Source organism: Girardinichthys multiradiatus, chromosome 20, assembly GCF_021462225.1.
Source record: "Girardinichthys multiradiatus isolate DD_20200921_A chromosome 20, DD_fGirMul_XY1, whole genome shotgun sequence".
Classification (NCBI taxonomy): domain Eukaryota; kingdom Metazoa; phylum Chordata; class Actinopteri; order Cyprinodontiformes; family Goodeidae; genus Girardinichthys; species Girardinichthys multiradiatus.
Genome location: NC_061812.1, coordinates 32,940,510 through 32,968,373, shown reverse-complemented (window position 1 = coordinate 32,968,373; position 27,864 = coordinate 32,940,510). Strand labels below are relative to the sequence as shown.

The following is a 27,864-nucleotide window of genomic DNA, read 5'->3' as shown; positions in this document are numbered from 1 at the left end:
AAATTCGATAACCAAGTTTATTTTAGCTGTGATCCATATTTACAGTCTGACTCGTCTATGACATGGTTATGCTCTTATCAGATGTCATTCAGGTAGAAATGTTTAACTATTGACTGAGGGAGATTCCCGCCCCAGGGGATATCCCCTTGTTTCCAAATAGCCCGCATCATCTCGCGAGAAAACCATTATCGTTACCGTGAGCGCGCAGAGACGGTCGTACGTGCGCGTTCAGGGTTCCTCGCGCCCAGCTCAGAATAAGGGCGAAAAATCCAGCGAAAGCCAGCCAGAGAGCTTCCTGACCGGAAACATTTTGCACACCAAATTGTTTCCGAGCCCAGAGACAGCGGAAGGGGATTTTCCTTTTTGCGCAACTGCTCGTTTATTTTGTTATTTTTTTTGTTTTTGCACAGACTGGCTGAGTGAAGTTGTGCTTCATTTTTAGAGTTTGCACAGGGAGAGCGGCAGCACAGCACGTCGCCTCACGCAGGGAGGAGCGGAGAAGAGGGCAGAAGTTTACGCTGGGCTTGTTTTGTCACCGCGGGGCTGCTGTTGGTCAATCCGCAGGAATGTCGCACAAGGAGAGACCCATTTTCTATCGACAGGAGCTCAACAAAACCGTGTGGGAAGTACCGCAGCGCTATAAGAACCTGTCTCCGGTCGGCTCTGGCGCTTACGGATCGGTGTGGTGAGTAGTTGTTGCAGCAGAGTCCTCTCGAAAGCAAACAGCGCGATTGCACAACGGCTGAGTGGCTTCCCATTACCCGCGGAGGCCCAGAGACCTGGCTCTCTTCGGGGGTGGTTATCAGCTTGCACAGGGCTCCCGTGGAAGATATGCCAAAAGCAGCTTCTGTTTACAGCTCCACGTCGTTCGCTTTCCACAGTGGTTCGCATTATTAGATTATTTTAATCTATATTTTATGTTTTGTGCACCGTTGCTTGCTTTTCCATGCTCGCCTCTACTTGTTTTTAGAAGTTTAGAGATACTAATGGTGTCTACTGTGCAGACGGCCTTCGTTTCTATACTGGTCCCTCCTCCTGATTGGGTGACATGTCCATACTTGTATCGTATGGAGAACGGGTGTTTCCTCATTGAACTAACTACCTGACCCTTCTGTGTATTGCATACATTATGCATTTTCTATTTGGCTGCAGCCCGCACATTACCCGAAGGTCACGTGGTTTTTCAGAAAGTCCCCCCGCCCCCTGCCCCCCTGCACAGCGTTCTACAGGAACCCGACCGAAGATGATGATGACTCTAGAATGATGTCATCCTTTCTCCCGTTGTGTTACACACGGATGAGTCACAGTCCCGCGGTAAAGTTTTGGCCTCAGCTGTGACGCCCTCCACTCAACTATGTCATCATGATAGAAAAGTGGCATAACTATAACTTTCTGCTCACTTTGATCCAACTTTAACACCCCCAGCTGTGCTAGTAATATGTTTTGCTAATGCAGACCCTGTGAGGAATTCCAGGGTAGTGCATGCCCATATTTAGTCCTGAAGATACCTATTTACATAAAAGGAATCTGTTTAAGTCTTGCAGACAGCCCTCCCCCCCCCCCCCCCCCCCCCCCCCACACACACACACACAAGCTTCATGCTACAGCTTTTTAATGGATCACCATGGGGACCGAGGAACAGTCCACACAGGTCAGGAATGGAACTTGGTATATTAGGGGCAGCCACCTCCAGTCTCTTTGTTTCAGTGCCCCTGAATGAGACAATTAACAGGGCTTTGCAGTACTTGATGATGTACTGGCATTAATTCAGCTGTGTTGGAGCAGGTGCACTTCAAAACATGCATTACCTTGGCTCTTTAGGACTGGAGTTGCCCACCCTTGGTTTAGAATCATATTTGTATATTAGAATGGCCTAATCAAAGTCCAGACCTAAATCTAAAAAAAAGTTTGTCGCAAGGCTGAAATTGATGTTCAGAGTCTGTCCATCCAGTCTGATTGAGCTATTGTCTAAGTAAACTGCTGCAACAAATTTCTAGATGTTCAAGGTTTGTTGAGGCATTTCTCTAAAAGACTAATTGCAGGGAGAGGTGACTACAAAGTAGAAGCACAATACAAATGCATTTCATACTTTTTAGATTTTTACTTTTGAAAAAACATGAAGGCCCTGTTTCCTTTTACCTCTCAATTATTCAGTATTTTGTCTGGGTCTGTCATATAAAGTCCCCCCAAAGGTCAATCAAATGTGACATTATTGGTCCTACGAGGCTCCATGTCTTAAACATCACAAAGTGTTTTTTTTTTGTTTTTTTTTATCTTCCTCCGACTCTTCTTTATAAACTTACTGCAACAGTGTTTTCATAAAACTTTAAGTTTCAGGCTACATTCTTGTCACACTGTTGTCTTCTGCTATGGCGGCTTTTCGTGGAGGGGGAAACAAAAATGGAAAAAATAATTTTATATCCTACTTAGTGCTGAGCAACAAGTTCACACCTTTTCTGTTAGAAACCTCAAAGCCTATTTTACCACAGCAGCCTCTCATAAATGTTGCAGTCAGTTAGTCTAAACAGCCTCAAGTCTCAGATGAAACCCTTCATCTGAAAAGTATAAATACCATCAGCTCCTCTGGCATGCCTGGTATTCTGTCACTCAATTGAGTGTTTTTGGTGTTGCCGCTACTTTATTGCTCAACTTCTTCATGCAAATATACTGCATGTGAAAAAGAAATGAAGTCGATATTTGTCTCAATCGCACGCCATAAGAACAGTCTCACGCCTTTTGTATTTCCGAACATTGCTCAGTTTGATTTAAAAAGCCACACTAATTCAGCAAATGTAAAAGGTTTGTCTGGAGAGAGAGTTTACTTTGAATGCTGCGAGGACCTTGTTGAATACTTTAAACAAGCATCAAGTCTCCTTTTCTCCGTTAAGAACAACAAAAGCATGAAGCCAAAATGGAGCCAGAGGTCATACACGTTTTAAAGAAACATTTCATTTTTCCACAGTCATATATAAAGATGGGGCACAACTGTGCTCAGATTGTGCAACCGCACAAAAAGCTTTTGAAATTATTTAAATCACCAACTTTTGTTGCGCTCTGCTTACCTCTGAGCAGAGCATATTGCAGCATCGCTGCATTTATTTTATAACTCCGGGATGCTGTTAGTCCTGGAGAATTTGTTTCCCGCGTTAAACAAGTGGTTTCTTTTTCATGTTTTAAAATCTGTCTTTTCCTATGCCATTGTTTTTTACAGAACAAGTTCTTCTTAACTGCATGCTCTGTTTACTTAGCAAAAACAGCAACCGTGATTTAACCTGACGGCCAGTTTTGACTTAATCATCCCAGCTTCCCTATTTGTCCTGCCGGTAAACTTTTAACTCTGAGTGATTGTAAATGTTGCATTACATCACTCTGAGGACAGCAAGACATAAACTCTGTAATGATGTGTGTCGTGAGATCTGATAACTTGAACCCAGGAACAGCACATCTAGATTGTGAATAGGAGTATAAATACACTGAGATAACAAATCTGGAAAACGGCTCGTTCTAATATGTCATGTTTCTCAAAGGGTAGTTTAATAGCTGCTGAGGCTGCACTGACCTACCTTTCTCGATCATCTTGCTGTTTGTTCCGGTCATAAAATTATAAAACAGTTTAAAAGATCGGCACTCATAACACCTGGTTAAAAAAAACTGATACCCTCATGTATTAGTTTTATGTAACGATGCATTAATTTTCTCCAATCTCTGCAAAGGAAAACTAAGGTCGTGGCAGCAAAAGTCATCCAAAAACATTTAGCAAGAAAGGCCTGATTTGTAATCCGTTGCGTCCAATTAAAAATGTCAGTCAGTCATTTTCTACCACTTATTCCATAGTGGGTTGCGAGGAGCTGGTGCCCATCTCCAGCAGTCTTTGGGCGAGAGGCGGGGTACACCCTGAACAGGTCGCCAGTCCATCGCAGGGCAACACACAAACAACCATGCACACACTCATTCATAAACCTAAGGGCAATTTAGAGTTACCAATTAACCTAACTGGCATGTCTTTGGACTGTGGGAGGAAGCCGGAGTACCCGGTGAGAATCCACGCATGCACGGGGAGAACATGCAAACTCCATGCAGAAAGACCCCAGGCCGGGAATCGAATCCAGGACCTTCTTGCTGCAAGGCAACAGTGCTACCAACTGTGCCACTGTGCAGCCAATTAAAAATGATGCTCTTTAATTTTAAAGAATAAATATCTGCATATTTTAGAGACACAAAACCTAATTGTCATTAAATAAATCACAACCAGCCCCATTTTTCAAAGCAGAAACAAACTTTTCTGATACAAATAAGCTTTTGTGGTAACGGCGTCTAAAACATATAGTCAGTACGATTTCTGGATTACGACATAGTTTCTGCTGCGGCACTGTCTGGGAGCATGTTACCATCTATGACTGTAGACCAATTTTCTTGGGGAAAGTAAGACCTTTTTAATAGGAACATGTTGAATAGAAGTGTGGTCAAGGCTTCACAATACTAGGAAAACATGCAATATGCAGTAATATTGGTGATTGTCATGATGACGATATAACTTGCAATAAATAAACGGAGAATTTAATAGTGCTAATGTCTTTCTTCTTTGGACTGAAAGAAAACATGGAACTCAGATAATGAGTGGTCTGTCCAGCTACTGGAAAAAAAAAATCATAATTTCCATACCAACACCAGGGTTTTATTGAAAAACTTGCGTCCGGCCGACATCTTGTGTGTGGACAGTTATCTTTTCCAAAAAGGACATCGCATGCTCTTTGGCTTTCTGTTGAAAAACAAATTTGCCCCAGATTCATGAAACTATTGTAATTTTTGATTTAGGGACATGAACAGCCAAAACCTAAGACACAAGAATACACAGTTTATGCTACGGATACTATTGATTGCACTAATAGAATCAACATATAGAGAAGATTGTAATTATGTTTTTATGTCTTCTTAGTGTAATAAAATTGCATTTTAATATTAAATGTTGTGATAATGTATTCAAACTTGGCAATAATTCACCGAAGGATATTTTCAAACCGGGTAAACTTTGCTGAGGTTTTGTAGTTAAATGTAACCAAGCAGCCTAGGATAAAGATCATAATGTGTACGTTTATGCAGATTGGTTAAAAATGCTAACCCAGTTCTAGTTCACACAACAATGTGACTCAGGTTTAAAGATTTTCCCCAGGCGTGGGTTCCTAAAATGCACTGAAAGATGACACTGCAATTATTACAGATATCTCTAGCAGTCATTTATAGTACACATTTGTGTGTTTGCTCACTTAGCGTGCCTGTTAGTCAGCAGCCTGGCTCTCCGCTTCCATATGAAGCCAGCCTCACTGCATTGCTCATTTTTACAGCTCCCAGTTTATTGCCATTTGTTACTGCACTTCCTTTTATCACAGACTAATTGGATGATGTCTGCTTAGGCTTGTTCTGTTTGCCTTGTAGATTAGCAGCAGTTTCAAACATGGTTTTTTGCGCGTGCTTATTTTTCTTTTATTTTAGTGCTGATTATGCTGAGTACAGGTTTTCCCTCACTGCTGACACATGAGGTTGTTCCTCAAGCCTCCAACATTGGGTGTGGCAGATTGTCTCTGACTTACTGGAAAAAAGCACTATCCTTATCTTAATGTTCTTGTTATGGATGCATAGCAAACGGGGTCATAGTTTACCACTAACCCTGCTATTGCTGGGAGTAATGCTAGGGTTGAGTTCTCAGTAGTTTAAAATGTTGACAGTTCAAGTGTTTTTTAAGGTGTCCAGAAGAAATGTAGACTGCTCTGTCTCTGGATGTTGTTTATGTTTTTGCTCATCAGTGACTCAATTCCTGAGTAGCTTTATAGTCTAGCCAAAGCTTTTTGACCAAAAAGGGAACCAGTAATAACAGCTTTTAGCCTAATTTCTACCCATCAATTATCTCTACATGGTTTTCTGTGCAGGGTTGCAGGGAATAGAGTCTTGTTTTTGGACTGTGGGAGAAAATGGGAGTACCTGAAGATAACCCACACATTTACAAGGAGAACATGCAAACTCCATAGGACCCATGACCTTCTTGCTGCAGGGCAACGGTGCTACAATCGTGCAGCCTGGCATAATTTCTGCCAAAGAGAAATTTTTTTTTCCTCTTAGTGTCACAATCCTCTTTATATCTATGCAGATTATGTGATTGACCTAGAAGGAATGTGGGTTATCTCAAGCAATTTGTGTTCCTTACAAACTCAGGAGAGGCAGAGATGTGTTGCTTGTTTTGAATGCAAGACCCATCTGCCACCTTTTGTGTGTTGGGGGGAGCATTTTATTAAAAACGTTGATAACAATTTACTTGTACAGCATGCAACCCCGCAGAAAATTCCTAATGTTTAACATTTGACACTTAGTAGCTGAAGATCGATTTAAATGAAGGCATGGCTACTTGAAATCATTTTACCATTAACATTATGGAATATGCATGTTTGGTTTGATCAGTCTTGCTGCTTAAAGTGGAACTAAACCACATGTAAAATAATAACTCTGCCCCCAGAATAATTTAGAAAAATGCCACCAAAGTGGGCGGTGCCAAGAGACACTGGGGGGCACGGCCAAGTGTGGGGATGATTGGAGGGGGTTAAGCAGGGGTTTGGTCAGGAGGACGAGGGAAAGTGGCAGCTAGCTTAATTTCACATATTGAAACATGGAAACCGAGCAGAGCGCCGCTAGTATTTTCGCCATTAATAGATCTTTTGAGGTGAAGGATTTTTCTACCCCCCTTGTCATTGCAGGGTAAGAAAGGCTTTATGGAGCCCAGTTGGCCTAAGCCCTTTCAGTTCGAGTTGCTGGCTCAAGGCGCTGACTCTGCGATGCCCGAAGCTTGCACTGCCGAGGCCGTGGAGGACCAATCCCTGCTCCTGATTCGCTAGGGGGCGTGTCTGAGTGAGATGGTTTTATAACCAAACCAGTGGGCTGAGACATAAGCATGTGCCAAGCTGTACCGTTTGAACCAATAGGAAAATTCAACTGCAGTAACCACCATTTAACCTAAAGAGCGCAGCACTAAGAGGGTTTTAGGACAAATATTGCAGAATTAAACAAGTTTCCATGAAATTTAAAAAAAATAGCACAGTAACATAAAGATAGCACATTTAAGGCCCAGTTTATACAGTTAAAAAAAGTTGATTTGTAGTTTAGTTCCTCTTTAAATATCCTGTTCAGCAGTTTTCATGAGTAATTATTTTTAAATGCATTTGTATTTGTAAATGTTTCTAAATGCAGTCATTTTGTAAGCGAGGAAATTGTGCAGCAGTCTCCTTTTTTGTTTTAATTCATTTTTGTAGTGTAATTAACCACAATCGCATTTTTATCAAGTAGCAATATTTGAAATGACAAGCAAAGATTCTTAATTCCAATAAATTTTCTTTTAGATAAACGGTTGTTTTCTGATGATGTAGAGGGATTTCTACCTCAGTCTACTGCACACTCGGATATTGCGATTCAATATATCGTGCAGCTCTAGTGCAATGAATGAGTTATTATATAAGGCAAGTGTGATAACAGACTTCTAGTTCCCTGTACAACTTTTTTTAGGTTCTAATCCAAATAAGATTGCTGAAGATAGATTTAAAACATGCAAACTGAAGTAGAAAATGTAGAATTGTATTTTTGCTTTATCTGGACTGTACTTTGAACAGAATAATGTTCTTTCAAGAAATAACAGGGAGATTTTACATGCCTGTTGCCATCTGCAGTGGTGCTGATGTTCAACAACAGGTTCAGCTATGAAAAAAACAACCGAAACCAGGAACTCTGTCTTATGCAATTACTTGCTTTGTCTGCTAGGTTGTGACCACCTACAGAGTCAGATGAAGGATCCCGTTGGCTAAATCAATTGAAACATTGAGCTTTTGATGCGTTTGTTGTTTGCCGCCTGCATTGAGGCATTGACTTCCTTCATCTCACACGTTTCAAACATTCTGCTCATTCACAGTTCAGCGTTTGACGAGAAGACGGGCCTGAAGGCAGCGGTGAAGAAGCTGTCCAGACCTTTTCAGTCCATCATCCACGCAAAGAGAACATACAGAGAGCTGCGGTTGCTCAAACACATGAAGCATGAGAACGTAAGTCCCCTGCGGTTCATCCTCCTCATTATCTGAACATTGTGTGCTTCCTCGGGTCTTTCCTTCCTGCCTTCCTTTGTCCCTTCCTTATTACTTTCCATCTTTCCTTGTGTCCTTCAAGTCTTTCTTTGTGTCCTTTCTACTGTCTTACTCTTTGTCCTTGTTTTATTCCATGTCCTTCCTCAGTTCCCTAGTCTCTGTCTTCCTTGTGTCCATGTCCTTCTGTTCTTTCTTCCTTCCTTTCTTATGCTCTTGTTACTTTTTGTTGTTCTTTCCTTGTGTCCTTTCTCCATCCCTTCATCCTGCCTTGCATCCTCTCTTGTTGATACCACTTTTAAAGCCTGAATTCTGAAACTGTTGTCCATAAATTCATATTTTAAATTCAAGATGGACATAGAGGACTGAGAACTCTGCAAATTTGCCTCTGGAAAAGTATGGACTTTTTACATTTTAGATTGTGTACGCTAATAGTGCCACAAACACAGCTCCTAGTTCTTATAAAATGTTGCTGCATCCAGCAAAGAGTTGGGAAGAAAAGCTAAAAGTTTGGATTTGTTAGGCCGGACAGCAGCTATTGGCCGCTCTGGTTTAGGATCAGGTTTCCTGGTCTGTAGTGCATAAAATCCTTCAAGTCTCTGTTGCCGTTTGGATCTACTTTGAGGAGACATTTGCATTGCTAAGAGTTTTCTTGTTGTTGTGCTTCTAGCTGTTGCAGTAACTAGAGATGGATACTGTACTGAAAAAAGTCTAAATTTATACCTTTTTTCTTTAAATTTACCTTTTTTTTTTTTTTTTCTTTTCAAAAAATGTTAAGATTTTGCCTCACTTTTTGAATTTTTTCCTATTTACATATATATGTGTGTGTGTAAATTGTCAGATAGCAGTTTCACACATTGTAATTTAGTGTCAACAAAGAGCTATAAATTGAAATAAAGCCATTGTTTCTTACACTTTGGAATCAAAACATTAAGAAATTAGAGCTGTTTTGCACAATGCTGTGCATAATAATTATTGTAAGGATAGTTATGACAAAGTTAGGGCTCGTATTTTTATTTTTGCTGGTATTGTGCACAGTCCTGTGGAATAAAGTGGCGCACTTTTATTGGTAACACTTAGTGGGGTACAAAATGAACCACTGTGTTAAGTAGTGTTAAGTCTGTTGGGAAACAAAAACCTACCAGGGGTCACTATAAAATCAAAGTCTATTCTGAAAACTATGGTTTAGCTTAGATAGTATTTTAAACAATATTCCTTCCCCTTGAACTTTGTCACCTTACAAGTACAAAGGTCACAGTGATTGGATGTGATTGGCCGACACAAATTACTGTATAATTATGAAGAAAAAACAAGATGGTACGTGCTAAATAAAACTGTGCAGCCAGATAAGAAGCAGCCAAGACCTTTATGGTAACTTTGGAGGAGCTGCAGATATCCACAGCTCAGGTGGAAGAATCTGTCGATTAGTCATCAATTAGTCAGGCACTCCTCAAATATGTCATACATAGAAGAATGTATGAGAAGTTCTGTTTGCATTTTCCAAACATGTGGAAGAAGGTGCTCTGATCAGATGAGACCAAGATTCCACTTTGTCTCGCAATATTGAATTAAATCTTGTCTCTTTTTTTTTTTTTTCTTCCACTTCATAATTCTGCACTACGTTGTGTTGGTCTTTCACACAGGCTCAATAAAATACATTAAGGTCAGCGGTTGTAACGTAACACACTGCTCGGTATCCATTGCTCATGCGCTTTAATAAAATAATCACACCCTAATGCAGTCCAAGTTTCAGTCACTCTAGACACCATCGCAATATATGTGGGATCAACACGTTAATAGATGACTGAAAATATGTGTTTTTTTAACAAACCTGATCTAAAGCTTCAGTCATTGAGAAAATGCTGGAAGTAGGCGAAGTTCAGAAAGCATCTCAAACTGCACTTTTTTAGTTGTTTAGATGATGTTCTAATGCATCCTTCTCCCTTGGTTGATAAAAAGCTTTATGTGAACCTGAGTCTTTCTGCTTAAACCTGATTAAATCTCGTTGTGATTCATTGCACTCTCACCATGACTTTTATATCTAGATCCTGTTTTCTGTACACACCCATGTTTCACTACTGTAACAGATACAACATGTTTGTTGAGCAGTTCTTGAAATAGTGTTGCACAAAGCAGCGGTACTGTCGCTACGTCTGTGCATTCATTTGAAGAGCAGGTTTTACATGAAGTGAGGATTATGTGGGATTAGTGTAGTCATTGCACTAAACGCACACCAGTGATATTGTATATAAAAAATGTATCTGAACAGTCTGCTCACATAATAAAATCAAACTGTAGCGCTAATGTAAAGGCGTTTGCATGCCATTGAGATCTTTTTCTTCATGTTTACAGGAAGCAAAAGCATAGAGCTGTGCAGTTTTTTTTTTTTTTATGCCAATTTAAGATTTACCCGCACAGAAAAGGGATTCTGTGTTTTGCTCACGCTGTTGCCAGGAGACTCCCCGGGTTTTTATTTTGGAAAGTCTGAGAGGACCTATCAGCTGTTTGCTGTGGCTCCAGCTCCACCAATAGCTGTGAGTTACAATACCGTGTGGGTGGGCCGCTTAGATGTTTTCACAGCACCTTATCCATCGCAGTCTCTTTTCTAAGGGATGGGGGCAGGGTTGGCTCTGTTTGCTATTATGCATGCTTGTCTATGTATGTATTTATACATGCATGATTGTGTACATAAACAGGTTCTGCAGAAACATGAAATGGAGTTTATGTGCAGTGCTTTTGCACAATTGTCCTCTCCTGTGCTCTGAGTTATCGTGCTGCAGCTTGAAAGCAGTTTTATTCATGTTCATTTCATTTAACACATCATTTTTCGCTTCCCTGTTTGCACTCGCAAATTCACTTCACAAGATTCTAGATGAGGTTAAAAGAGCACCAAGTCATTCAATAAATAAGTAAATATTTGAAAATCTGTTAAAAGTGCAACTTTTCTTTAAATTTTGCTTTGTTTGGGTGCATCAGCGACTCCTAACCAGTGGGGTTTTTTAGCTTCGTGCACACACTTCACCACAAAGGAAGTAGAAAACCTTATTCTCAGTAATGTCCCCATTAGCATGATTAAAGAGCTCAGCAACCAACGCATCGCATGACCTACATCTAACATAAACAGTTGGATATTAGATTTGTCAGTTAGACTTAATCTAAAGAAACATTTAGGTCAGTTTGAGATCTAGGTCTTGTACTTGGGTCAGGGTTCCTACTTGATCTGGAGTAGTTTGGAATTTGCTTTTATCATTTCCCAGATCTGGAAATCTATGAAAGAAAGGAATTGCATATGGAGAAATAGTTGAGTTTCCAGACTATACTTTTAGTAAGGTTAAAAATTAACCTGCTCGTCTTGAAAACTACGGTTTAGCGTGGACAGTATTTTACAGTGACTTTAAAAACTTTTCCTTCCCCTTGAACTTTGTACCCTTACAACTACAAACATCACTGTGATCTGATGTGGCAGACCAATACAAATAATTAAGACGTGAAAAGAAAGTTATTCATGGATCCTTTAAGTGCAGACCGCACTTTTTGTCTGCATTTGTATTCATCCTCCTTTACTCTGATAGCCCTAAATTAAACCCTATACAACCAGTCCAGAAGTCACCTGATGTGTAAAATGGAGTCCACCTGTGTGTAATTTAATCTCAGTGTAAATCCAGCTGCAGCAAGTGAAGGCCTCAGAGGTTTGTGGAGAACAAACGGCTTCATGAAGACCAAGGAGCACAGCAGGCACGTCAGGGATAAGGTTGTAGAGAAGGCTAAAGGTTAGATTATAAAACAATTTTCTAGACCCTAAATGTCTCACAGAGCTCACTTTAATCCATGACACCAATGAGAAAGTTAAAACCAATTCAATATGAGCACAATAAAGCCGTTTCATTGTTTATTTTCTCTGGAGCTGGGACCAAGTTCGAAGACGAGCCGGAAGATGGTGTCCCTTCCTCCACACACACTGGTGATCTTTATAAAACCTTGGTTTGGAGTCAATGGCTGCACCTGTTTAGTGGTTTGGCCGTTTTTGAAAGGTGTTAGAAGTTCCCTAACTATGCTTTAACGAATAATGTTCTGGGTAATCCAGTGTGTATTTTTTTTTAAATTATGAAGATATAAGTTGGTCTACCAGAAGCCTTGAAACTGTTTATCACACCAAGAATGCTAACATCTGTGTTCCCTTGTTTCGTGATTTGTAGAACATACTGGTACCAGGACCTGTTTATTTTTCAGGTATTTTCTAGGCGAGGCTCTAGAAAACTGGGCAAAAACAAGGAAGGTATAATTCAGGAAAATGTACAGTACGTCTGCAAAGGTCTGGAATTTAGAAAAGGAAAAATCAGTAGGAACTCATCCGTGCTCGGTAGAAATAATAGAAATGTCAAAGTTGTTTCTCCCCCCAAACAACCTGGGTGAAAATGTTATGCTTTCTTTGGATCAAAAACCACAGACTTATTAAACTTTATGTCAAAGTACAGGCAGTTATAAAAGATCACTAACCAACTCACTTATTATTCCCTGCAGGTGATCGGCCTCTTAGATGTTTTCACGCCAGCAAAAAGCTTAGAGGAGTTCAATGACGTGTAAGTCTACCCCCCCTTCTCTCTGTCTACGCTTCTGTTGTTTGAGTTCAAACCCAAATTAGTGTTCCACGTTTGTGCAACTAATGCCAATGCTGCAAAATATGCTTAAAGTTTGTAAGCCCAGCTTGTGTCGAGTGGGTACCAAGGTGAATGCAGGGTTGAACACGTGTTTACATCACATCTAGTCTCCATGGTAACAGCCATCTGGTCATCTCTATGCATGTATCACGTGTCTCGAATCCTCAATGAACGCCCTTGAATTTGCTGCACGCTGTTGGGCCATCAGCTTGTTGCACATTGGCGGAAATGTGAGATGAACCCGCAGAGACAATTTAGGCGGTGACATTTATGGAGGCAGTAAAAACTATTTTTAAGCTGCAGAAAATCAGATGGAAGCAAGTCTCTCACTGATGGCCCCATCACTGATCTCTGGGTATCAATGTAGGATATTAGAAGTAGAGTCGTATACCTAGAGCATTGGTCTGTGCATCAGTTTGCAGCGTTGGCATTTATTGAAGCGAAAACTGTTTAAATATCACAAAGCAGTTTTTGTTTCACACTGTTTTACTTCAAGATGTTTAAAGTGTTACAAAAGTGTTCTTCTATGCATTTTATTGTTTGTATGTGTTTGGTTAGGAGTTTACTCGGTGAAGAAGTTCATGTATTTAACAGGTGCATCTCAATAAATTGCATTAAATCATTGAAAAGTTAATTTAGTTCAGTAATTGAATTCAGAAGGTAAAACCTATTTAGATATATTATATAAACTGTGATATAATTCAAGACAATGGCATAAAATTTCTTCCCCCTCCCCCAAATCTTGAATTTTACAAAGGACAAAAAAAAAAGATTTTTTTTAAATAAAGATATGTGAAGAATCCCTCATGAGGACCAAAATATCGAGGCACGTGACGTCGCCCGGTACGGCGGAGCCGGGGTCCCACCCTGGAGCCAGGCCTGGGGTCGGGACTCGTCGGAGAGCACCTGGTGGCCGGGTTGCTCCTCGCGGGACCCGGCCGGGCCAAGCCCGAACGAGAGACGCGAGGCCATCCCCCAATAAGGCCCACCACCTGCAGGGGGAACCGTGAGGGACCGGTGCAAAGAGGTTTGGGTGGCGGACGAAGGTGGAGACCTCAGCGGCCCGATCCCCGGATGCTTAGGCTGGCTCTAGGGACTTGGAATGTCACCTCGCTGGGGGGGAGGGAAGGAGCCTGAGCTGGTGCGGGAGGTTGAGAGATATTGACTAGAAATAGTCGGGCTCGCCTCCACGCACAGCGTGGGCTCTGGAACCCATCTCCTTGAGAGGGGTTGGACTCTCTTCTACTCTGGAGTGGCCCACGGGGAGAGGCGGCGGGCTGGTGTGGGTTTGCTTGTTGCCCCCCAGCTCAGCCGTCTTGTGTTGGGGTTTACCCCAGTGGATGAGAGGGTCGTATCCCTGTGCCTTCGGGTTGGGGAGAGGTCTCTGACTATCATTTCAGCCTACGGGCCGAGTGGTAGTGCAATGAACACCATGTTCAAACATAAGGGTGTCCATCAGTGCACTTGGCACCGGGACAACCTAGGCAGGAGGTCGATGATCGACTTTGTTGTCGTATCATCAGACCTTCAGCCACATCTTTTGGACACTCGGGTGAAGAGAGGGGCTGAGCTGTCCACTGATCACCACCTGATGGTGAGTTGGAGCCGCTGGAGGAGGAGAAAGCCGGACAGACTTGGCAGGCCCAAGCGCATAGTGAGGGTCTGCTGGGAACGCCTGGCAGAGCCCTCGGCCAGGGATGTATTCAACTCCCACCTCCGGGAGAGCTTCGACCAGATCCCGGGGGATGTTGAAGACATAGAGACCGAGTGGACCATGTTCTCCGCATCTATTGTCGATGCTGCTGCCCGTAGCTGCAGCCGTAAGGTCTGCGGTGCCTGTGGCGGCGGCAATCCCAGAACCCGGTGGTGGACACCGGCTGTAAGGGATGCTGTCAAGCTGAAGAAGGAGTCCTATCGGCTATGGTTGGCTTGTGGGACTCCTGAGGCGGCTGACGGGTACCGTGAGGCCAACGTGCTGCGGCCCGGGCTGTGGCAGAGGCAAAAACTCGGGCCTGGGAGGAGTTCGGTGAGGCCATGGAGAAGGACTACCGGTTGGCCTCGAAGCGATTCTGGCAAACCATCCGGCGCCTCAGGAGGGTGAAGCAGTGCTTCGCCAACACTGTTTATAGTGGGGGTGGGAGACTGCTGACCTCGACTGAGGACATTATCGGGCAGTGGAAGGAGTACTTCGAGGGTCTCCTCAATCCTGCCATCACGCATTCCGAGGTGGAAACAGGCTGGGGACTCGGGGTTGGACTCTTTCATCACCCAGGCTGAAGTCACAGAGGTGGTTAAAAAGCTCCGCGGTGGCAGGGCTTCTGGGGTGGATGAGATCCGCCCTGAGTACCTCAAGTCTCTGGATGTTGTAGGGCTGTCATGGTTGACACGCCTCTTCAACATTGCGTGGCAGTGGGGGACAGTGCCTCTGGACTGACAGACTGGGGTGGAGGTCCCCCTTCATAAGAAGTGTGACCAGAGGGTGTGTTCCAACTACAGGGGGATCACAATCCTCAGCCTACGCCAGGGTATTGGAGAGGAGAGTCCGACCGATAGTCGAACCTCGGCTTCAGGAGGAGCAGTGTGGTTTTCGTCCCGGCCGTGGAACACTGGACCAGCTCTATACCCTCTACAGGGTGCTTGAGGGTTCATGGGAGTTTGCCCAACCGGTTCACATGTGTTTTGTGGACCTGGAGAAGGCATTCGACTGTGTCCCTCGTGATGCCCTGTGGGGGGTGCTCCAGGAGTATGGAATCGGGGGCCTTTTATTAGGGGCCATCCAGTCCCTGTACGAGCGGAGCAGGAGTTTGGTCCGCATTGCCGGCACTAAGTCGGACCTGTTCCCGGTGCATGTTGGACTCCGGCAGGGCTGCCCTTTGTCACCGGTCCTGTTCATAACTTTTATGGACAGGATTTCTAGACGCAGCCAAGGGCCGGAGGGGGTCTGGTTTGGGGACCAGTGGATTTCGTCTCTTCTTTTTGCAGATGACGTGGTCCTGCTGGCTCCCTCTAGCCAAGACCTACAGCATGCGCTGTGGCGGTTCACAGCCGAGTGTGAAGCGGCTGGGATGAAGATCAGCTCCTCCAAGTCCGAGGCCATGGTACTCGACCGGAAAAGGGTGGCTTGTCCTCTTCAGGGTGGAGGGGAGTTCCTGCCTCAAGTGGAGGAGTTTAAGTATCTCGGGGTCTTGTTCACGAGTGAGGGAAGAATGGAGCGGGAGATTGACAGACGGATCGGTGCGGCTGCCACAGTAATGGGGGCACAGTGCCGGTCCGTTGTGGTGAAGAGAGAGCTGAGCCGAAAAGCAAAGCTCTCAATTTACCGGTCGGTCTACGTTCCTACCCTCACCTATGGCCATGAACTTTGGGTCATGACCAAAAGAACGAGATCCCGGATACAAGCGGCTGAAATGAGCTTCCTCCGTAGGGTGGCCGGGCACTCCCTTAGAGATAGGGTGAAGAGCTCGGCCATCCGGGAGGGGCTCGGGAGTAGAGCCGCTGCTCCTCCACATCGAGAGGAGCCAGTTGAGGTGGCTCGGGCATCTATACCGGATGCCTCCTGGACGTCTTCCCCGGGAGGTGTTCCAGGCACGTCCCACCGGGAGGAGGCCCAGGGGACGGCCCAGGACACGCTGGAGGGACTATGTCTCTCGGCTGGCCTGGGAACGCCTTGGGCTCCCCCTGGAGGAGCTGGAGGAGGTGTCTGGAGAGAGGGACGTCTGGGCGTCTCTGCTGAGTCTGCTGCCCCCGCGACCCGGTCCCGGATAAGCGGAAGACGACGAGTACGAGTAAAGATATGCGAGCCACCACAGACCTGGGAAACAACTGTCACTATCCTCATGTTGATCCAATCCTGAATCAGAGACCTCTAACTCATATTACCTAGGTTAAGAAAGGAAAAGGGGACGGGACTGCTTAGTAGTCCAAAGTCCTAAAAAACTGTAAAAGTTAAAAGAAATTTTTTATTTGGAGATCAAGATTCCAGAGTCTGGATCAAGAGTAAAAAGGCCAAGTTTCCATGGTTGATGTTAACTGGATGATAGGAGCCGTATCATGTATTGCTCCATTGTGTTTTTATACATCAGTCTGCATGTAAAGAATATATCCAATATGAGTTTCAGTTTTAATAATTAAATAAATAAAACAAATGAACCATGATTTTTCTCATTTATTGTCATGCGCCTGTAAGTGCTAGCAACAACTATGTCAGACAGTAAAACAAAGGGAAGTCTTTATCACAATACCTATAACCATTCTATAGCTAATAGCATCTATGAACCATACTAGGTCATGTTTTTCATAACTTTAAAATTAAATGTCTAGTGAGCTTCATATGGCTTTGTCTATTTAAGCTAAAGAAAGCTGAATAAAAAGAAAATGTCAATTTCTTTACATAAATAAATGGAAAAACATAAAACAAATCTCCCTCTATTGGAAAGGAATGCGTGAAACTGATAGGCATATTATAGCCAATCCAACTGGAGGATGCTATTTCTTTTCCCTCTTCTAAAAATACAAAGACATTGAAAATATTGGTTTGAAATATTGTTTGATTTAAAAGAGGGCACGAATTGTGGCTTTCTGTACATCATGTTTGGAATCTAGCTCCACCCCTAACAGACTAAGATGTAGTTTACCCATCAGGACAAGTTGAGTGAAACTGATGCCCAAGTGGTGATAAATGGCCAGATCAGTTTGTAGAAGCTTAAAAACAAACTGCCCAGTTTCGAATAAGTTAAAACACAATCAAGGACAATAATTTAGCATGATGAAACTTTCATATGACTATTATAGTGATTACTCATGAATAATCCAGATCACATCTGATTATCTGTTTCATTTGCAGCTATCTGGTGACGCACCTCATGGGAGCAGATCTAAACAACATCGTCAAGTGTCAGAAGCTGACAGACGACCACGTCCAGTTTCTCATTTACCAGATCCTCAGAGGCTTAAAGGTTAGCAGGAGTCTCACTCAAACAGTGTTTCAAACAAACGCTGCCTCCGCTCCAGAGCGGTCTCTAAAACTCTAAAGTTTTCAAATATCCTGTATGTACAGGGGAAAACTGTTTTAAGTTGCTTTAACTAACTGAAATTGCTAAAATTGGTAATTAATAAAGTGAAGTTTTGATTTTTACAACCGAGTAAAAGGATTCTGTAAGGAGATGATTCATGTTTTTATTTATTTTTTCCTGTGCGAAGGTGGTGTACGCTTCTTTAGTTATAGTTTATAAACCTTTATTGCTTTTTCTAAAAAAAAATACCTTTGTAGATCATAGTCTTTCACTGAATAATCTGCTGAACATGTGCAAAAGAGAAAAGCAATGTAATAATCCAAACTAACAGGATTTTCTTTTTACATTTAACGAACATCAATTTCGATTGTGTCCACATATTACAGATAAATATGTAAATACAGTCTAAAATAATTCTTAAAGTTGCAATAATTCCAGGATGAGTTTAATCATTTTTCTGCTCTTCTTTTCTCCTCCAGTACATCCACTCAGCAGATATAATCCATAGAGTAAGTGTTGGTTCTGCTGATCATATCAAAAAACTCTGAATAAACTCTGTAAATACTGACTGAACCAAATCCTTTAACCTTTTATAGGACTTAAAGCCCAGTAACCTGGCTGTTAATGAAGACTGTGAACTTAAGGTGAGGAACATTTCAGGTAAATGATTTGGGGCAATGACAGAATAAGTGGTGCTCAGCAAGGTGTTCTGTCTTCTCATTGATCAGATCCTTGACTTTGGTTTGGCGCGGCACACGGATGATGAGATGACGGGATATGTAGCCACGCGATGGTACCGGGCCCCTGAGATCATGCTCAACTGGATGCACTACAACATGACGGGTAAGTGGTCTGAATGTTTAACACTGACATTAACATAATGTGGGGATTTCTTTACTAAAAAGGATAGCTGGGAATGTTGGGTTTAAACTGTTAAAATCCATGGTAGATGTTTTTAATTTGGTGCAAGCTTTTGTTAAGCCTTGCTACAGTGCACCTCATCTGTACAGATGTATTATTATGCTGGTGCTAATACATGTTTTTAATGCCTAACAGTGGATATCTGGTCGGTCGGATGCATCATGGCGGAGCTGCTGACAGGACGAACACTCTTTCCAGGCACGGACCGTATCCTTTCAGTAATGTCACTGCCATGCTTAGTTAAATTACTACTTGTCCATATTTTCTTCAGTGTTATATATCTGGAGGACATTTTTACTGTTTATGTAACTTAAATCGTTTTAAACCAACCTGAGGTCCAATTAAAGCTCTTCCAAACACAATAATTATCTTGTCCTGTTCAGGCTAAGCCAGAAGTAGTGCAGAGTGTTTGTAGGTTGCATGCCAGGATTGTAAATGGTTGTATGTGATAAATACACAGTAGTCTTGTGATTTACCCTTTAGTGCATGGCTCACCTTTTTATGTTCTGCCTCTCCATAACACAGTGGCTTTTCCTGCTTCTCTTCCACAAGCAGCATCTGGGCATTTGGATAATTGTATTAAAAGATGCATGATGGAAATGTTATTTAGAAGCAAACACAATGAAATGCAGATGTTGTCTCCTACCTCTGAGGCCATGGTCTTGTGAAAAACAAAAAGCAGGGGGCTGGCAGGCCATTGCGTAATGTATTTGTGTTCCTGCTGCAAGTAACTGACTCGTCCACGCTTTCTCTGCATGTCCTGTGTGTAGGTGTTGTTTGAGTTGGATGTTCTGGCCACATCTGAATCGCTCTTATGAAGATCGATCCTTCTGGTCTGCCTCCTCATAACCCATCTGAATGAAATGTGATTATTTGTAAGGAAGAGATCAAAGAGGACTAGATGTTTGCTTGTTACATTTAGTAGTTAAAAGTATATATACAGTGCCTTGCGAAAGTACTCGGCCCCCTCTAACTGGTCGACCTCTTGCCACATTTCAAGCTTCAAACATAAAGATATAAAATTCAAAATTTTTGTGAAGAATCAACAACAAGTGGGACACAATCGTGAAGTGGAATGAAATTTATTGGATGTGTTAAACGTGTTTAACAAATAAAAAACTGAAAAGTGGGGCGTGCAATATTATTTGTCCCCTTGTGTTAATACTTTGTAGCGCCATCCTTTGCTGCAATTACAGCTGCAAGTCTCTTGGGGTTTGTCTCTATCAGTTTTGCACATCGAGAGACTGAAATTCTTGCCCATTCTTCTTTGCAAAACAGCTCGAGCTCAGTGAGGTTGGATGGAGAGCGTTCGTGAACAGCCGTCTTCAGCTCTTTCCACAGATTCTCGATTGGATTCAGGTCTGGACTTTGACTTGGCCATTCCAACACCTGGATACGTTTATTTGTGAACCATTCCATTGTAGATTTGGCTTTATGTTTTGGATCATTGTCTTGTTGGAAGATAAATCTCTGTCCCAGTCTCAGGTCTCTTGCAGACTCCAACAGGTTGTCTTCCAGAATGGTCCTGTATTTGGCCCCATCCATCTTCCCATCAATAGTTCCCTGTCCCTCCTGACGAAAAGCAGGCCCAAACCATGATGCTGCCACCACCATGTTTGACAGTGGGGATGATGTGTTCAGGGTGATGAGCTGTGTTGCTTTTACGCCAAACATATCGTTTTGCATTGAGGCCAAACAGTTGGATTTTGGTTTCATCTGACCAGAGCACCTTCTTCCACATGTTTGGTGTGTCTCCCAGGTGGCTTGTGGCAAACTTTAAACGAGACTTTTTATGGATATCTTTGAGAAATGGCTTTCTTCTTGCCACTCTTCCATAAAGGCCAGATTTGTACAGTGTACGACTGATTGTTGTCCTATGGACAGACTCTCTCACCTCAGCTGTAGATCTCTGCAGTTCATCCAGAGTGATCATGGGCCTCTTGGCTGCATCTCTGATCAGTCTTCTCCTTGTTCGAGATGAAAGTTTAGAGGGACGGCCGGGTCTTGGTAGATTTGCAGTGGTCTGATACTCCTTCCATTTCAATATGATTGCTTGCACAGTGCTCCTTGGGATTTTGTAAGCGTGGAAAATCTTTTTGTGTCCAAATCCAGCTTTAAACTTCTCCACAACAGTATCTCGGACCTGCCTGGTGTGTTCCTTGGTCTTCATGATGCTCTCTGCGATTTGAACAGAACCCTGAGACTATCACAGAGCAGGTGCATTTATACGGAGACTTGATTACACACAGGTGGATTCTATTTATCATCATCAGTCATTTGGGACAACATTGGATCATTCAGAGATCCTCACTGAACTTCTGGAGTGAGTTTGTTGCACTGAAAGTAAAGGGGCCGAATAATATTGCACGCCCCACTTTTCAGTTTTTTATTTGTTAAAAAAGTTTGACACATCCAATAAATTTCATTCCACTTCACGATTGTGTCCCACTTGTTGTTGATTCTTCACAAAAAAATTAGAATTTTATATCTTTATGTTTGAAGCTTGAAATGTGGCAAAAGGTTGAAAAGTTCAAGGGGGCCGAATACTTTCGCAACGTACTGTATTTCAGTTATTTGCGATAGAAGCTAAAAGTTAAATGACAGATGCATAGTCTTCACTGTTAATATTATCTTGTGCTCTGTTAGTTGTTAAGCAGTTCAGATTAAAAAGATTTGGGTTGCTGTTTTGTTACATCTTGTCCCTAGAACATCAGTACGTGGCCATTTTCACACTGTTTTCTGATTCAGTTCTTCCAGATTAAGGTCTTGCTTTAAGAAAGGAAAACGTGGTGGGTGAAAGTTAAATAATAATAGGAGATGCACAGATTTATTTCCAGTCTTCAATATTTTCTGTAAAGGTCTTGGCTACTTATACTGCTTTCAATTTCATCCCAACAACTATATTATAAGTTATAAGATTGGCCTTACACAATCTTTTACATAATTAGTTTTATATTCGAAGCAGTTGTGGCGTGTGTAAGACTGGGGTGGCTGTAAAACAGGGTTTGACTATTTTTAAACAAAGATTAATGCTTACAGAGATTAGAATCTTATTTTGGCAATAAGCACTGCTAACATTACTAAAATGGCATTTGTTGCGTGAACTCTACAGAATGTAGACGCTTACTTTAACTGAGATTTCCAAAATGGGGCCAACAAATCCACATCCAGTATGTTCCATGGCGAGCACAGGTTGAAGGTTAAAAAAACAGTTAAAATGATGCAATTTCGCTATATTCCATTGAGCCTTTCTATTATCTACTGAGGTCTTGCTCTCTCTTGCAGCCTAAATCAATTCCAGACAGGTTGAAGAAAACAATAGTTTCGTTTTTGTATAGCTGCTACATCTTTGTGCTTCCTCTGACTTCACTTTAAACACCTCACTTTTACTGAAAATGGGGATGTGGAGGCTTCTTCGCTTGGTGACCTGTGTGTTGTTACTGCCACCTGATAGTTTCTGATTTTTGAGCCTCCATTCTGGTCACCAGCCAGTTTCAATTTGAAGTTTGTTGAGAACCCCAGATTTTAATAACTTTGCACGGCATGCTGTTGTAGTTTTTTATGCTTTGTTCTGCTTAATGAGAGCCTGATCTAACTTATTGTCCACATGATGAAACGGTTTGAAAATGTCCAAAGAGCATGTAAAGAGGAGCGTTCAGACAGTTTTGCATGTAAATTGAAGAACAAAATAATGAACTCCATGGTGAATTTTAGGTTTAAGCTGGTGTCTTCAAATCCAGTCCTCAAAGACCCACTGTGCTACTACTGTGAGATGAGTCTTTGCTCCAACTTACCTGAATCAAATGGCTGAATAACCTCAACATGTCATCGCGTTCAGCAGAAGCCTGATGAAGAGCCGTTTATTTGCTTTAGGTTTGTTATACCAGGGATGCATCTAAACGTTGCAGGACTGGGGATGTGGAAGACTGGAGTTTGAGACCCCCGGTTTGGAGTATTTTATTTTGTTCTTGATTTTGTTTTAATACAGACAACAAAAAAAACTTTTACAATTCAAATTATAAAAAAAAAACAAAAAACAACTTTGCTGAGTGTGTTAATATGACGTGAATGTTAACGGCACAAATAGCTGCAGATTGGAATGAATTCCAGACCTGTTCAAGAACAGCTGCAGGAAGATGAATATCTGTCACAGAAGACTGTATGGATTATATTTGTTTTGGAACATGAGGGGAAAAGTCGCAGCTTTTGTCCATGAAAAACACCAGTCGATAAAGAAAATGTTCTGTGTCGAACACTGACAAATGGGTTTTGACATCTGTCAAACAGATTTAGTGCTCAAATGTCAAGACGTTCAATGGATGGAGTAAATGTATCAAAACCAATAATAAATCACGTTTTTCTGAGTTTTTTTTCTGCTTTCAGTCTTAGTTGACATCTTGAAAAGCTCTGAGGACTTTAAAGATACTGTATCTCATTCAGACCTGCTTGGTGTGTAGCATTGCATTTAGTGCTCTAAATCCAGGCTTTGGTTTATTTCTTATTTTTTTGCATGTTTTATCACTCATTTTTCCTTTTATCAGCGCCGTCCATCCATTCCTTTGTTTTTTTTTTCCTTCATGTCAGTGTGGTAGACATTGATCAGTTGAAGCTTATAATGATGCTCGTCGGAACCCCAGGGCCCGAGCTCTTGATGAAAATCTCTTCAGATTCTGTGAGTGCCAAGTACCATCCCTCCCAGTTTTTACGTTGCCTGTCTGTGCATTACCTCTGTTTAGCTGTGGTCTGCCTATTTTCTTGTGTTTACACTATACCGTCTTTTGTTTCTAGCTGTGTGTTGGTCTGCAGTGCGACTTATTTTGCCTTTGCTTTCCTTGTCTGTCAAGCAATCTTTAAGCCTTGCTGAGTGTTAAAGGATTTATAAATCTTTTATGTGTTAGTCAAAAGATTACTTTATATAGGAACTCAGGTTCTACCTCCTCTTGCCCTGTTCCAATCTGCCTCTTTCCATTTAATTACAAACTCCCCTAACCCCCCATGCTTGTTGACTTGCTATGATTCCCCTTGACTCAGAAGCTTTAGATATAAACCAACTGCAGCAGATAATGCGCCTGACGGGGACTCCCCCAGCCTCTCTCATAAGCAGGATGCCCAGCCATGAGGTGAGACCCCCTTTCCCAGGTGGCTTTCTTCAGCCAGAGTCGGGGGGCCGAGCAGCAGCTGTCGATTTGTTTGTTTGTTTGCAAACAAATAGCTGCAGACTTCCCTTCCCTACCAACAGGCACACCACTCTATGCTGCCGCTCCACTTCTTCCCTGTTTCCTTTCTGACTCACCATGCCTGTCACAGCGATGCTTTTCAGAGTGATGTGATTAGTTTTCATTATTATATTTAGTGCAGAGTTGGGATTTTTTTGTACTAACTGAAGTGTTTGGAGTGTACATTGTTGACTAAAAGTTTGGAGCCACCATCTCGTTGCAACAGAATGTGTTGCTGTGTGAACATTTCTAGAAATCTTAGATTGTGACGATAAAATGTGGCTTTATTTTTTTAAGCTTTAAGAGTTTAGCCTATTTTGCTTATCTCTTTAACAGGCAAGGAACTACATTAATTCGCTTCCTCACATGCCCAAGAGGAACTTTGCTGATGTGTTCATTGGCGCCAACCCTCTTGGTAAGTTCCTCTTTCAGTGTTGGTTTTTGGTTTTGGACAACCTCTGGCTCACTGCTTCCCTCTAGTGGCATCATCAAACATTATTTTAAAAGTTGCTGTATTTTTTTCCCCCCTTACTTTTTACTTTTTGCATTGGAATATTTAGCTGATATGAAACTGCTGGATGGATGTTGAGATTAAATTTCATTGTATTCAGGATGTCATAAATTAAGAAAACGGGCAAAATAGGGTAATCGGATTTAAGAAACTAGTTATGTCTGCTTACCTTTTACAGGCCTTGCAAATGTTTGCACACCCCCTCATTTTTTCACAGTGAAACCAGAAATCTTTTCTGGTGGGATTTTAAGTGTTAGACAAACACATAGTTGTGAAGTAAAAAGCACAAAAACCTCCTAAATGTCTTTCAAGTGGCAAATACTACATGCCGTAGTATGAGAGTTGAACATATAAATTAATTTATGCAGAGCTTATGCTCCGCTTGCATCCATGTCTTCTATAATTAAAACCAACATCTCCAGATATAAAGTATCGAACGGCTAAAATTTGGATTGAGATTTGATTTTGAGTTAATTTTGAAGAAAGTTGTTTACTGCACCAGTCTGGGAAAACTTTCAAACAATTAATTTTCACTTACGATATACTGTTAAACACCCTACAGGACTAGATTGTTACCAAAGGTCCAACCCTGTCAGAGTTCCTCACTGTAAATATTACATAACCATTATGCAACCATTGTGTTTCAGCTGTGGACTTGCTGGAGAAAATGCTGGTGCTGGACACAGACAAGCGCATCACAGCGTCGGAGGCTCTGGCCCACCCATACTTCGCTCAGTACCACGATCCGGACGACGAGCCAGAAGCAGAGCCCTACGACCAGAGCTTCGAAAGCCGTGATCTGGAAATCGAGGAGTGGAAGAGTAAGTTTGGAAGAGGGAACTTGGGTCGGATTAGAATCTGTTGTGTACTCATTGTGTTTTTCCTTTCCCCCCCCCCAGGCCTAACCTATGACGAGGTACTCAGCTTTGAGCCGCCACCTTTAGATGATGAGATGGAATCCTGAGTGGGGAGGAGCCTTTTCTTCCTTTTTATTTAGTTTTGTATTTCAAAGGAACACTCTTTTAAAACTATCAATGTCATGTGACTATCTATTGTTTTCTGCTCACATGCACAACCATGACATTCAAGTGCCTGCCGTCATTCATATCTTGGGGACTTTGTGATAACAGAAACAAAAAATCTCGACGTCCTGTTCATGTCTCCTGTATTGCTTCCCAACATGCTGAGGTTGACTTAAACTGTTCCTTTTTTTGTCTTGCTTCAAACATTTAATTTTTAGTTTTCGAGATATGTTCATCGAACTGGAGGAAAAAAAGCATACATGCCAATTTCTGAAAACAAGTGCTGGAAATTAATCAGACGATTCACATTTATACATTTTAATACTTAGGAGTTAGCACAACTGGGGACAAATTTTTTAAATTAGTTTTTCTCCTCCAAATATTAGGTAAATATTTGTGTGTAGATATTACAGCAAACAGTATTTGTACATAAGTATTTTAGGCATAATTACCATATCAGAATACTCCTAGACACTTAACCAATCCCTTCAACAGTATGAACTTGATTATCAGAGTTCATCTTAAAATGGCCTAAGTTGATAATGTATGTAATTTATACCATGTATGTACAGAATATGAGGGGAAATATATAAGATTATTTCACTTTGACAAGGTAAAAAAGCTGTTCTAGGTTTTATATTAGTTCTTGGTTTTGTAGACTTGGTTCTTTTTTAAAACTTATGAGAGCATTGCATATTTATCAAATGCATATCTTTGTTTTCTCCTCATCAATTCATAATACTTCTTCAGCTCCAAAATGAATGTTTTAGCGGTCAGAACGCTCCACAGCAGCATGATGAAGACAGGGTTGGCTTCGTAATTTATTCACATCTGATGTTCCCCATGAGAACATCGGCTGACGCTGTAATTTAATCATATTGCATTTTATAAACAATATTGCATTTATTTTGTGTTGAATGTTTCTGGGCACCAGTTTGCTCTTTATTTATGATCCTCCTGTTATGTTGTTTGTATATCAATGTAAAAGAGAATGTTATTTGTCAGATTTTAGGGTTGTTTTGTTATTTATAGAGAGCCTCTTGTGACAGTATCCAAAAGCATCATCAAATGTCTGATTTCCCCTCCCCCTCATTGGCCACAGGGACTGCAGTTACAGCATGTGTATCTGAGCAGACAGAGAGAGCTAAGTAGTCTAAAGTGTATGGATGTTATAATTGGTTGTGTTCTCAGTATGATTGTCCTCTTTACAAAAACCGTTTTCAAAAATCTGGAGCCTTGAAAATGTGTCTATACCCCTTTAACTTTCTCGCATCTTGTTACATTACGACAATACAATTTTCTGTATTGTAATAAGAATTTTGTTTGATGGATCAACACAGTATTGCATAATTGTGAAGCAGAAAGAGGTGGTTTTGAATGTATTTTCTTTATTCTTTCTTACATATTAATATCCTTTGATCAGTCAGTTCATTGGAACTCTTGCTAAGTGTTCAGGGTCCTGTTGAAAGGGGAACCTTCACCTGGGTTTTGACACTTTCGCAGCTCCTAACATCCTTTCATCCACATTAGTCATATATATATAGTTACATCCGTCTTCCCATTAATTTTGACCAGCTGTCACCACCATGTTTTGCCATGGGGTGATGCGTTCAGAGTAATGTTCAGTGTTTGCTTTTGACTATGCATAACATTTTCCATGTAGTCCTACTTTGGTCCGGTCTGACCGGAGAACCTTCTTCCATCTGTTTGCTACATGATCTCTTGCTCTGTGCACAATTATGCACTGCTTTGTGTTGGTCTGTCACATCTTGATAAAACACATTGAAGGTTGTGGTTATAATGGGGTAAGATAAAAACAAAGTCCCAGGTATACGAGTACTTTTCAGAGTCACTGCTTACAGCATCCTGTAGTCCACTACAGTGAAGAATTCAGTTTTTGAAGCTGGAAAACATTTTCCAGTTGTACAAGTTGTACCACAGTTGCTCTGGCTTTGTCATCCAACCATAGTTGCATATCTCTTTCACTTTCCTCTGTTTGGTTCATGTAGTGTTTATTTTTTCTGATGCGTTATTTTACTCTGCATGTTGAATCAACTTTCAATGTCAGTGATTTATATAGGGTTGAGTGTTTTTTTTTCTCTTTGTTACAAGGATTACAAGCACCGGAAATGTTCATACATTGGAATATTCAAGCAGGGCACATGAGTAGATGTTTACCTACTAGATCCTGAAGTCCCACTGTCATTTTTACACATTTGCATCGATCAGATTAAGACCTTTATTTTCTCCAGGTCCCAATGTCATATGTTAACTTGGTTTGCTTGCTTTGCCTGAGATGTGTTCATGTATTTTTTACTGAGTTCTTCACCCAATGTACCGAGAAAGCAAGGCCATGCTATCTGTAAATACAAAACCATCAGAAAATAAAGGCTACTATTTTTCAAAGCTGTAA

At 41.6% G+C, this 27,864-nt stretch overlaps 1 protein-coding gene across 2 annotated transcripts; it reads left to right on the top strand.

Annotated features, from left to right (window-relative positions):
- The first annotated feature begins 236 nt into the window (after positions 1-236).
- mapk14b (mitogen-activated protein kinase 14b) lies at positions 237-27,864 on the top strand. 2 transcript variants are annotated; one of them, XM_047348234.1, is made up of 12 exons: positions 237-685; positions 7,946-8,075; positions 12,633-12,691; positions 17,613-17,724; positions 18,261-18,290; positions 18,378-18,425; positions 18,510-18,624; positions 18,838-18,909; positions 23,743-23,822; positions 24,255-24,333; positions 25,077-25,250; positions 25,329-27,864. In XM_047348234.1, the coding sequence occupies exons 1-12, from the start codon at positions 567-569 to the stop codon at positions 25,391-25,393; spliced, it is 1,083 nt and encodes a 360-aa protein (XP_047204190.1). In that variant the 5' UTR covers positions 237-566; the 3' UTR covers positions 25,394-27,864. The 2 variants fall into 2 exon arrangements, with proteins under 2 accessions (XP_047204190.1, XP_047204191.1); XM_047348235.1 differs by lacking the exon at positions 23,743-23,822 and adding an exon at positions 23,295-23,374.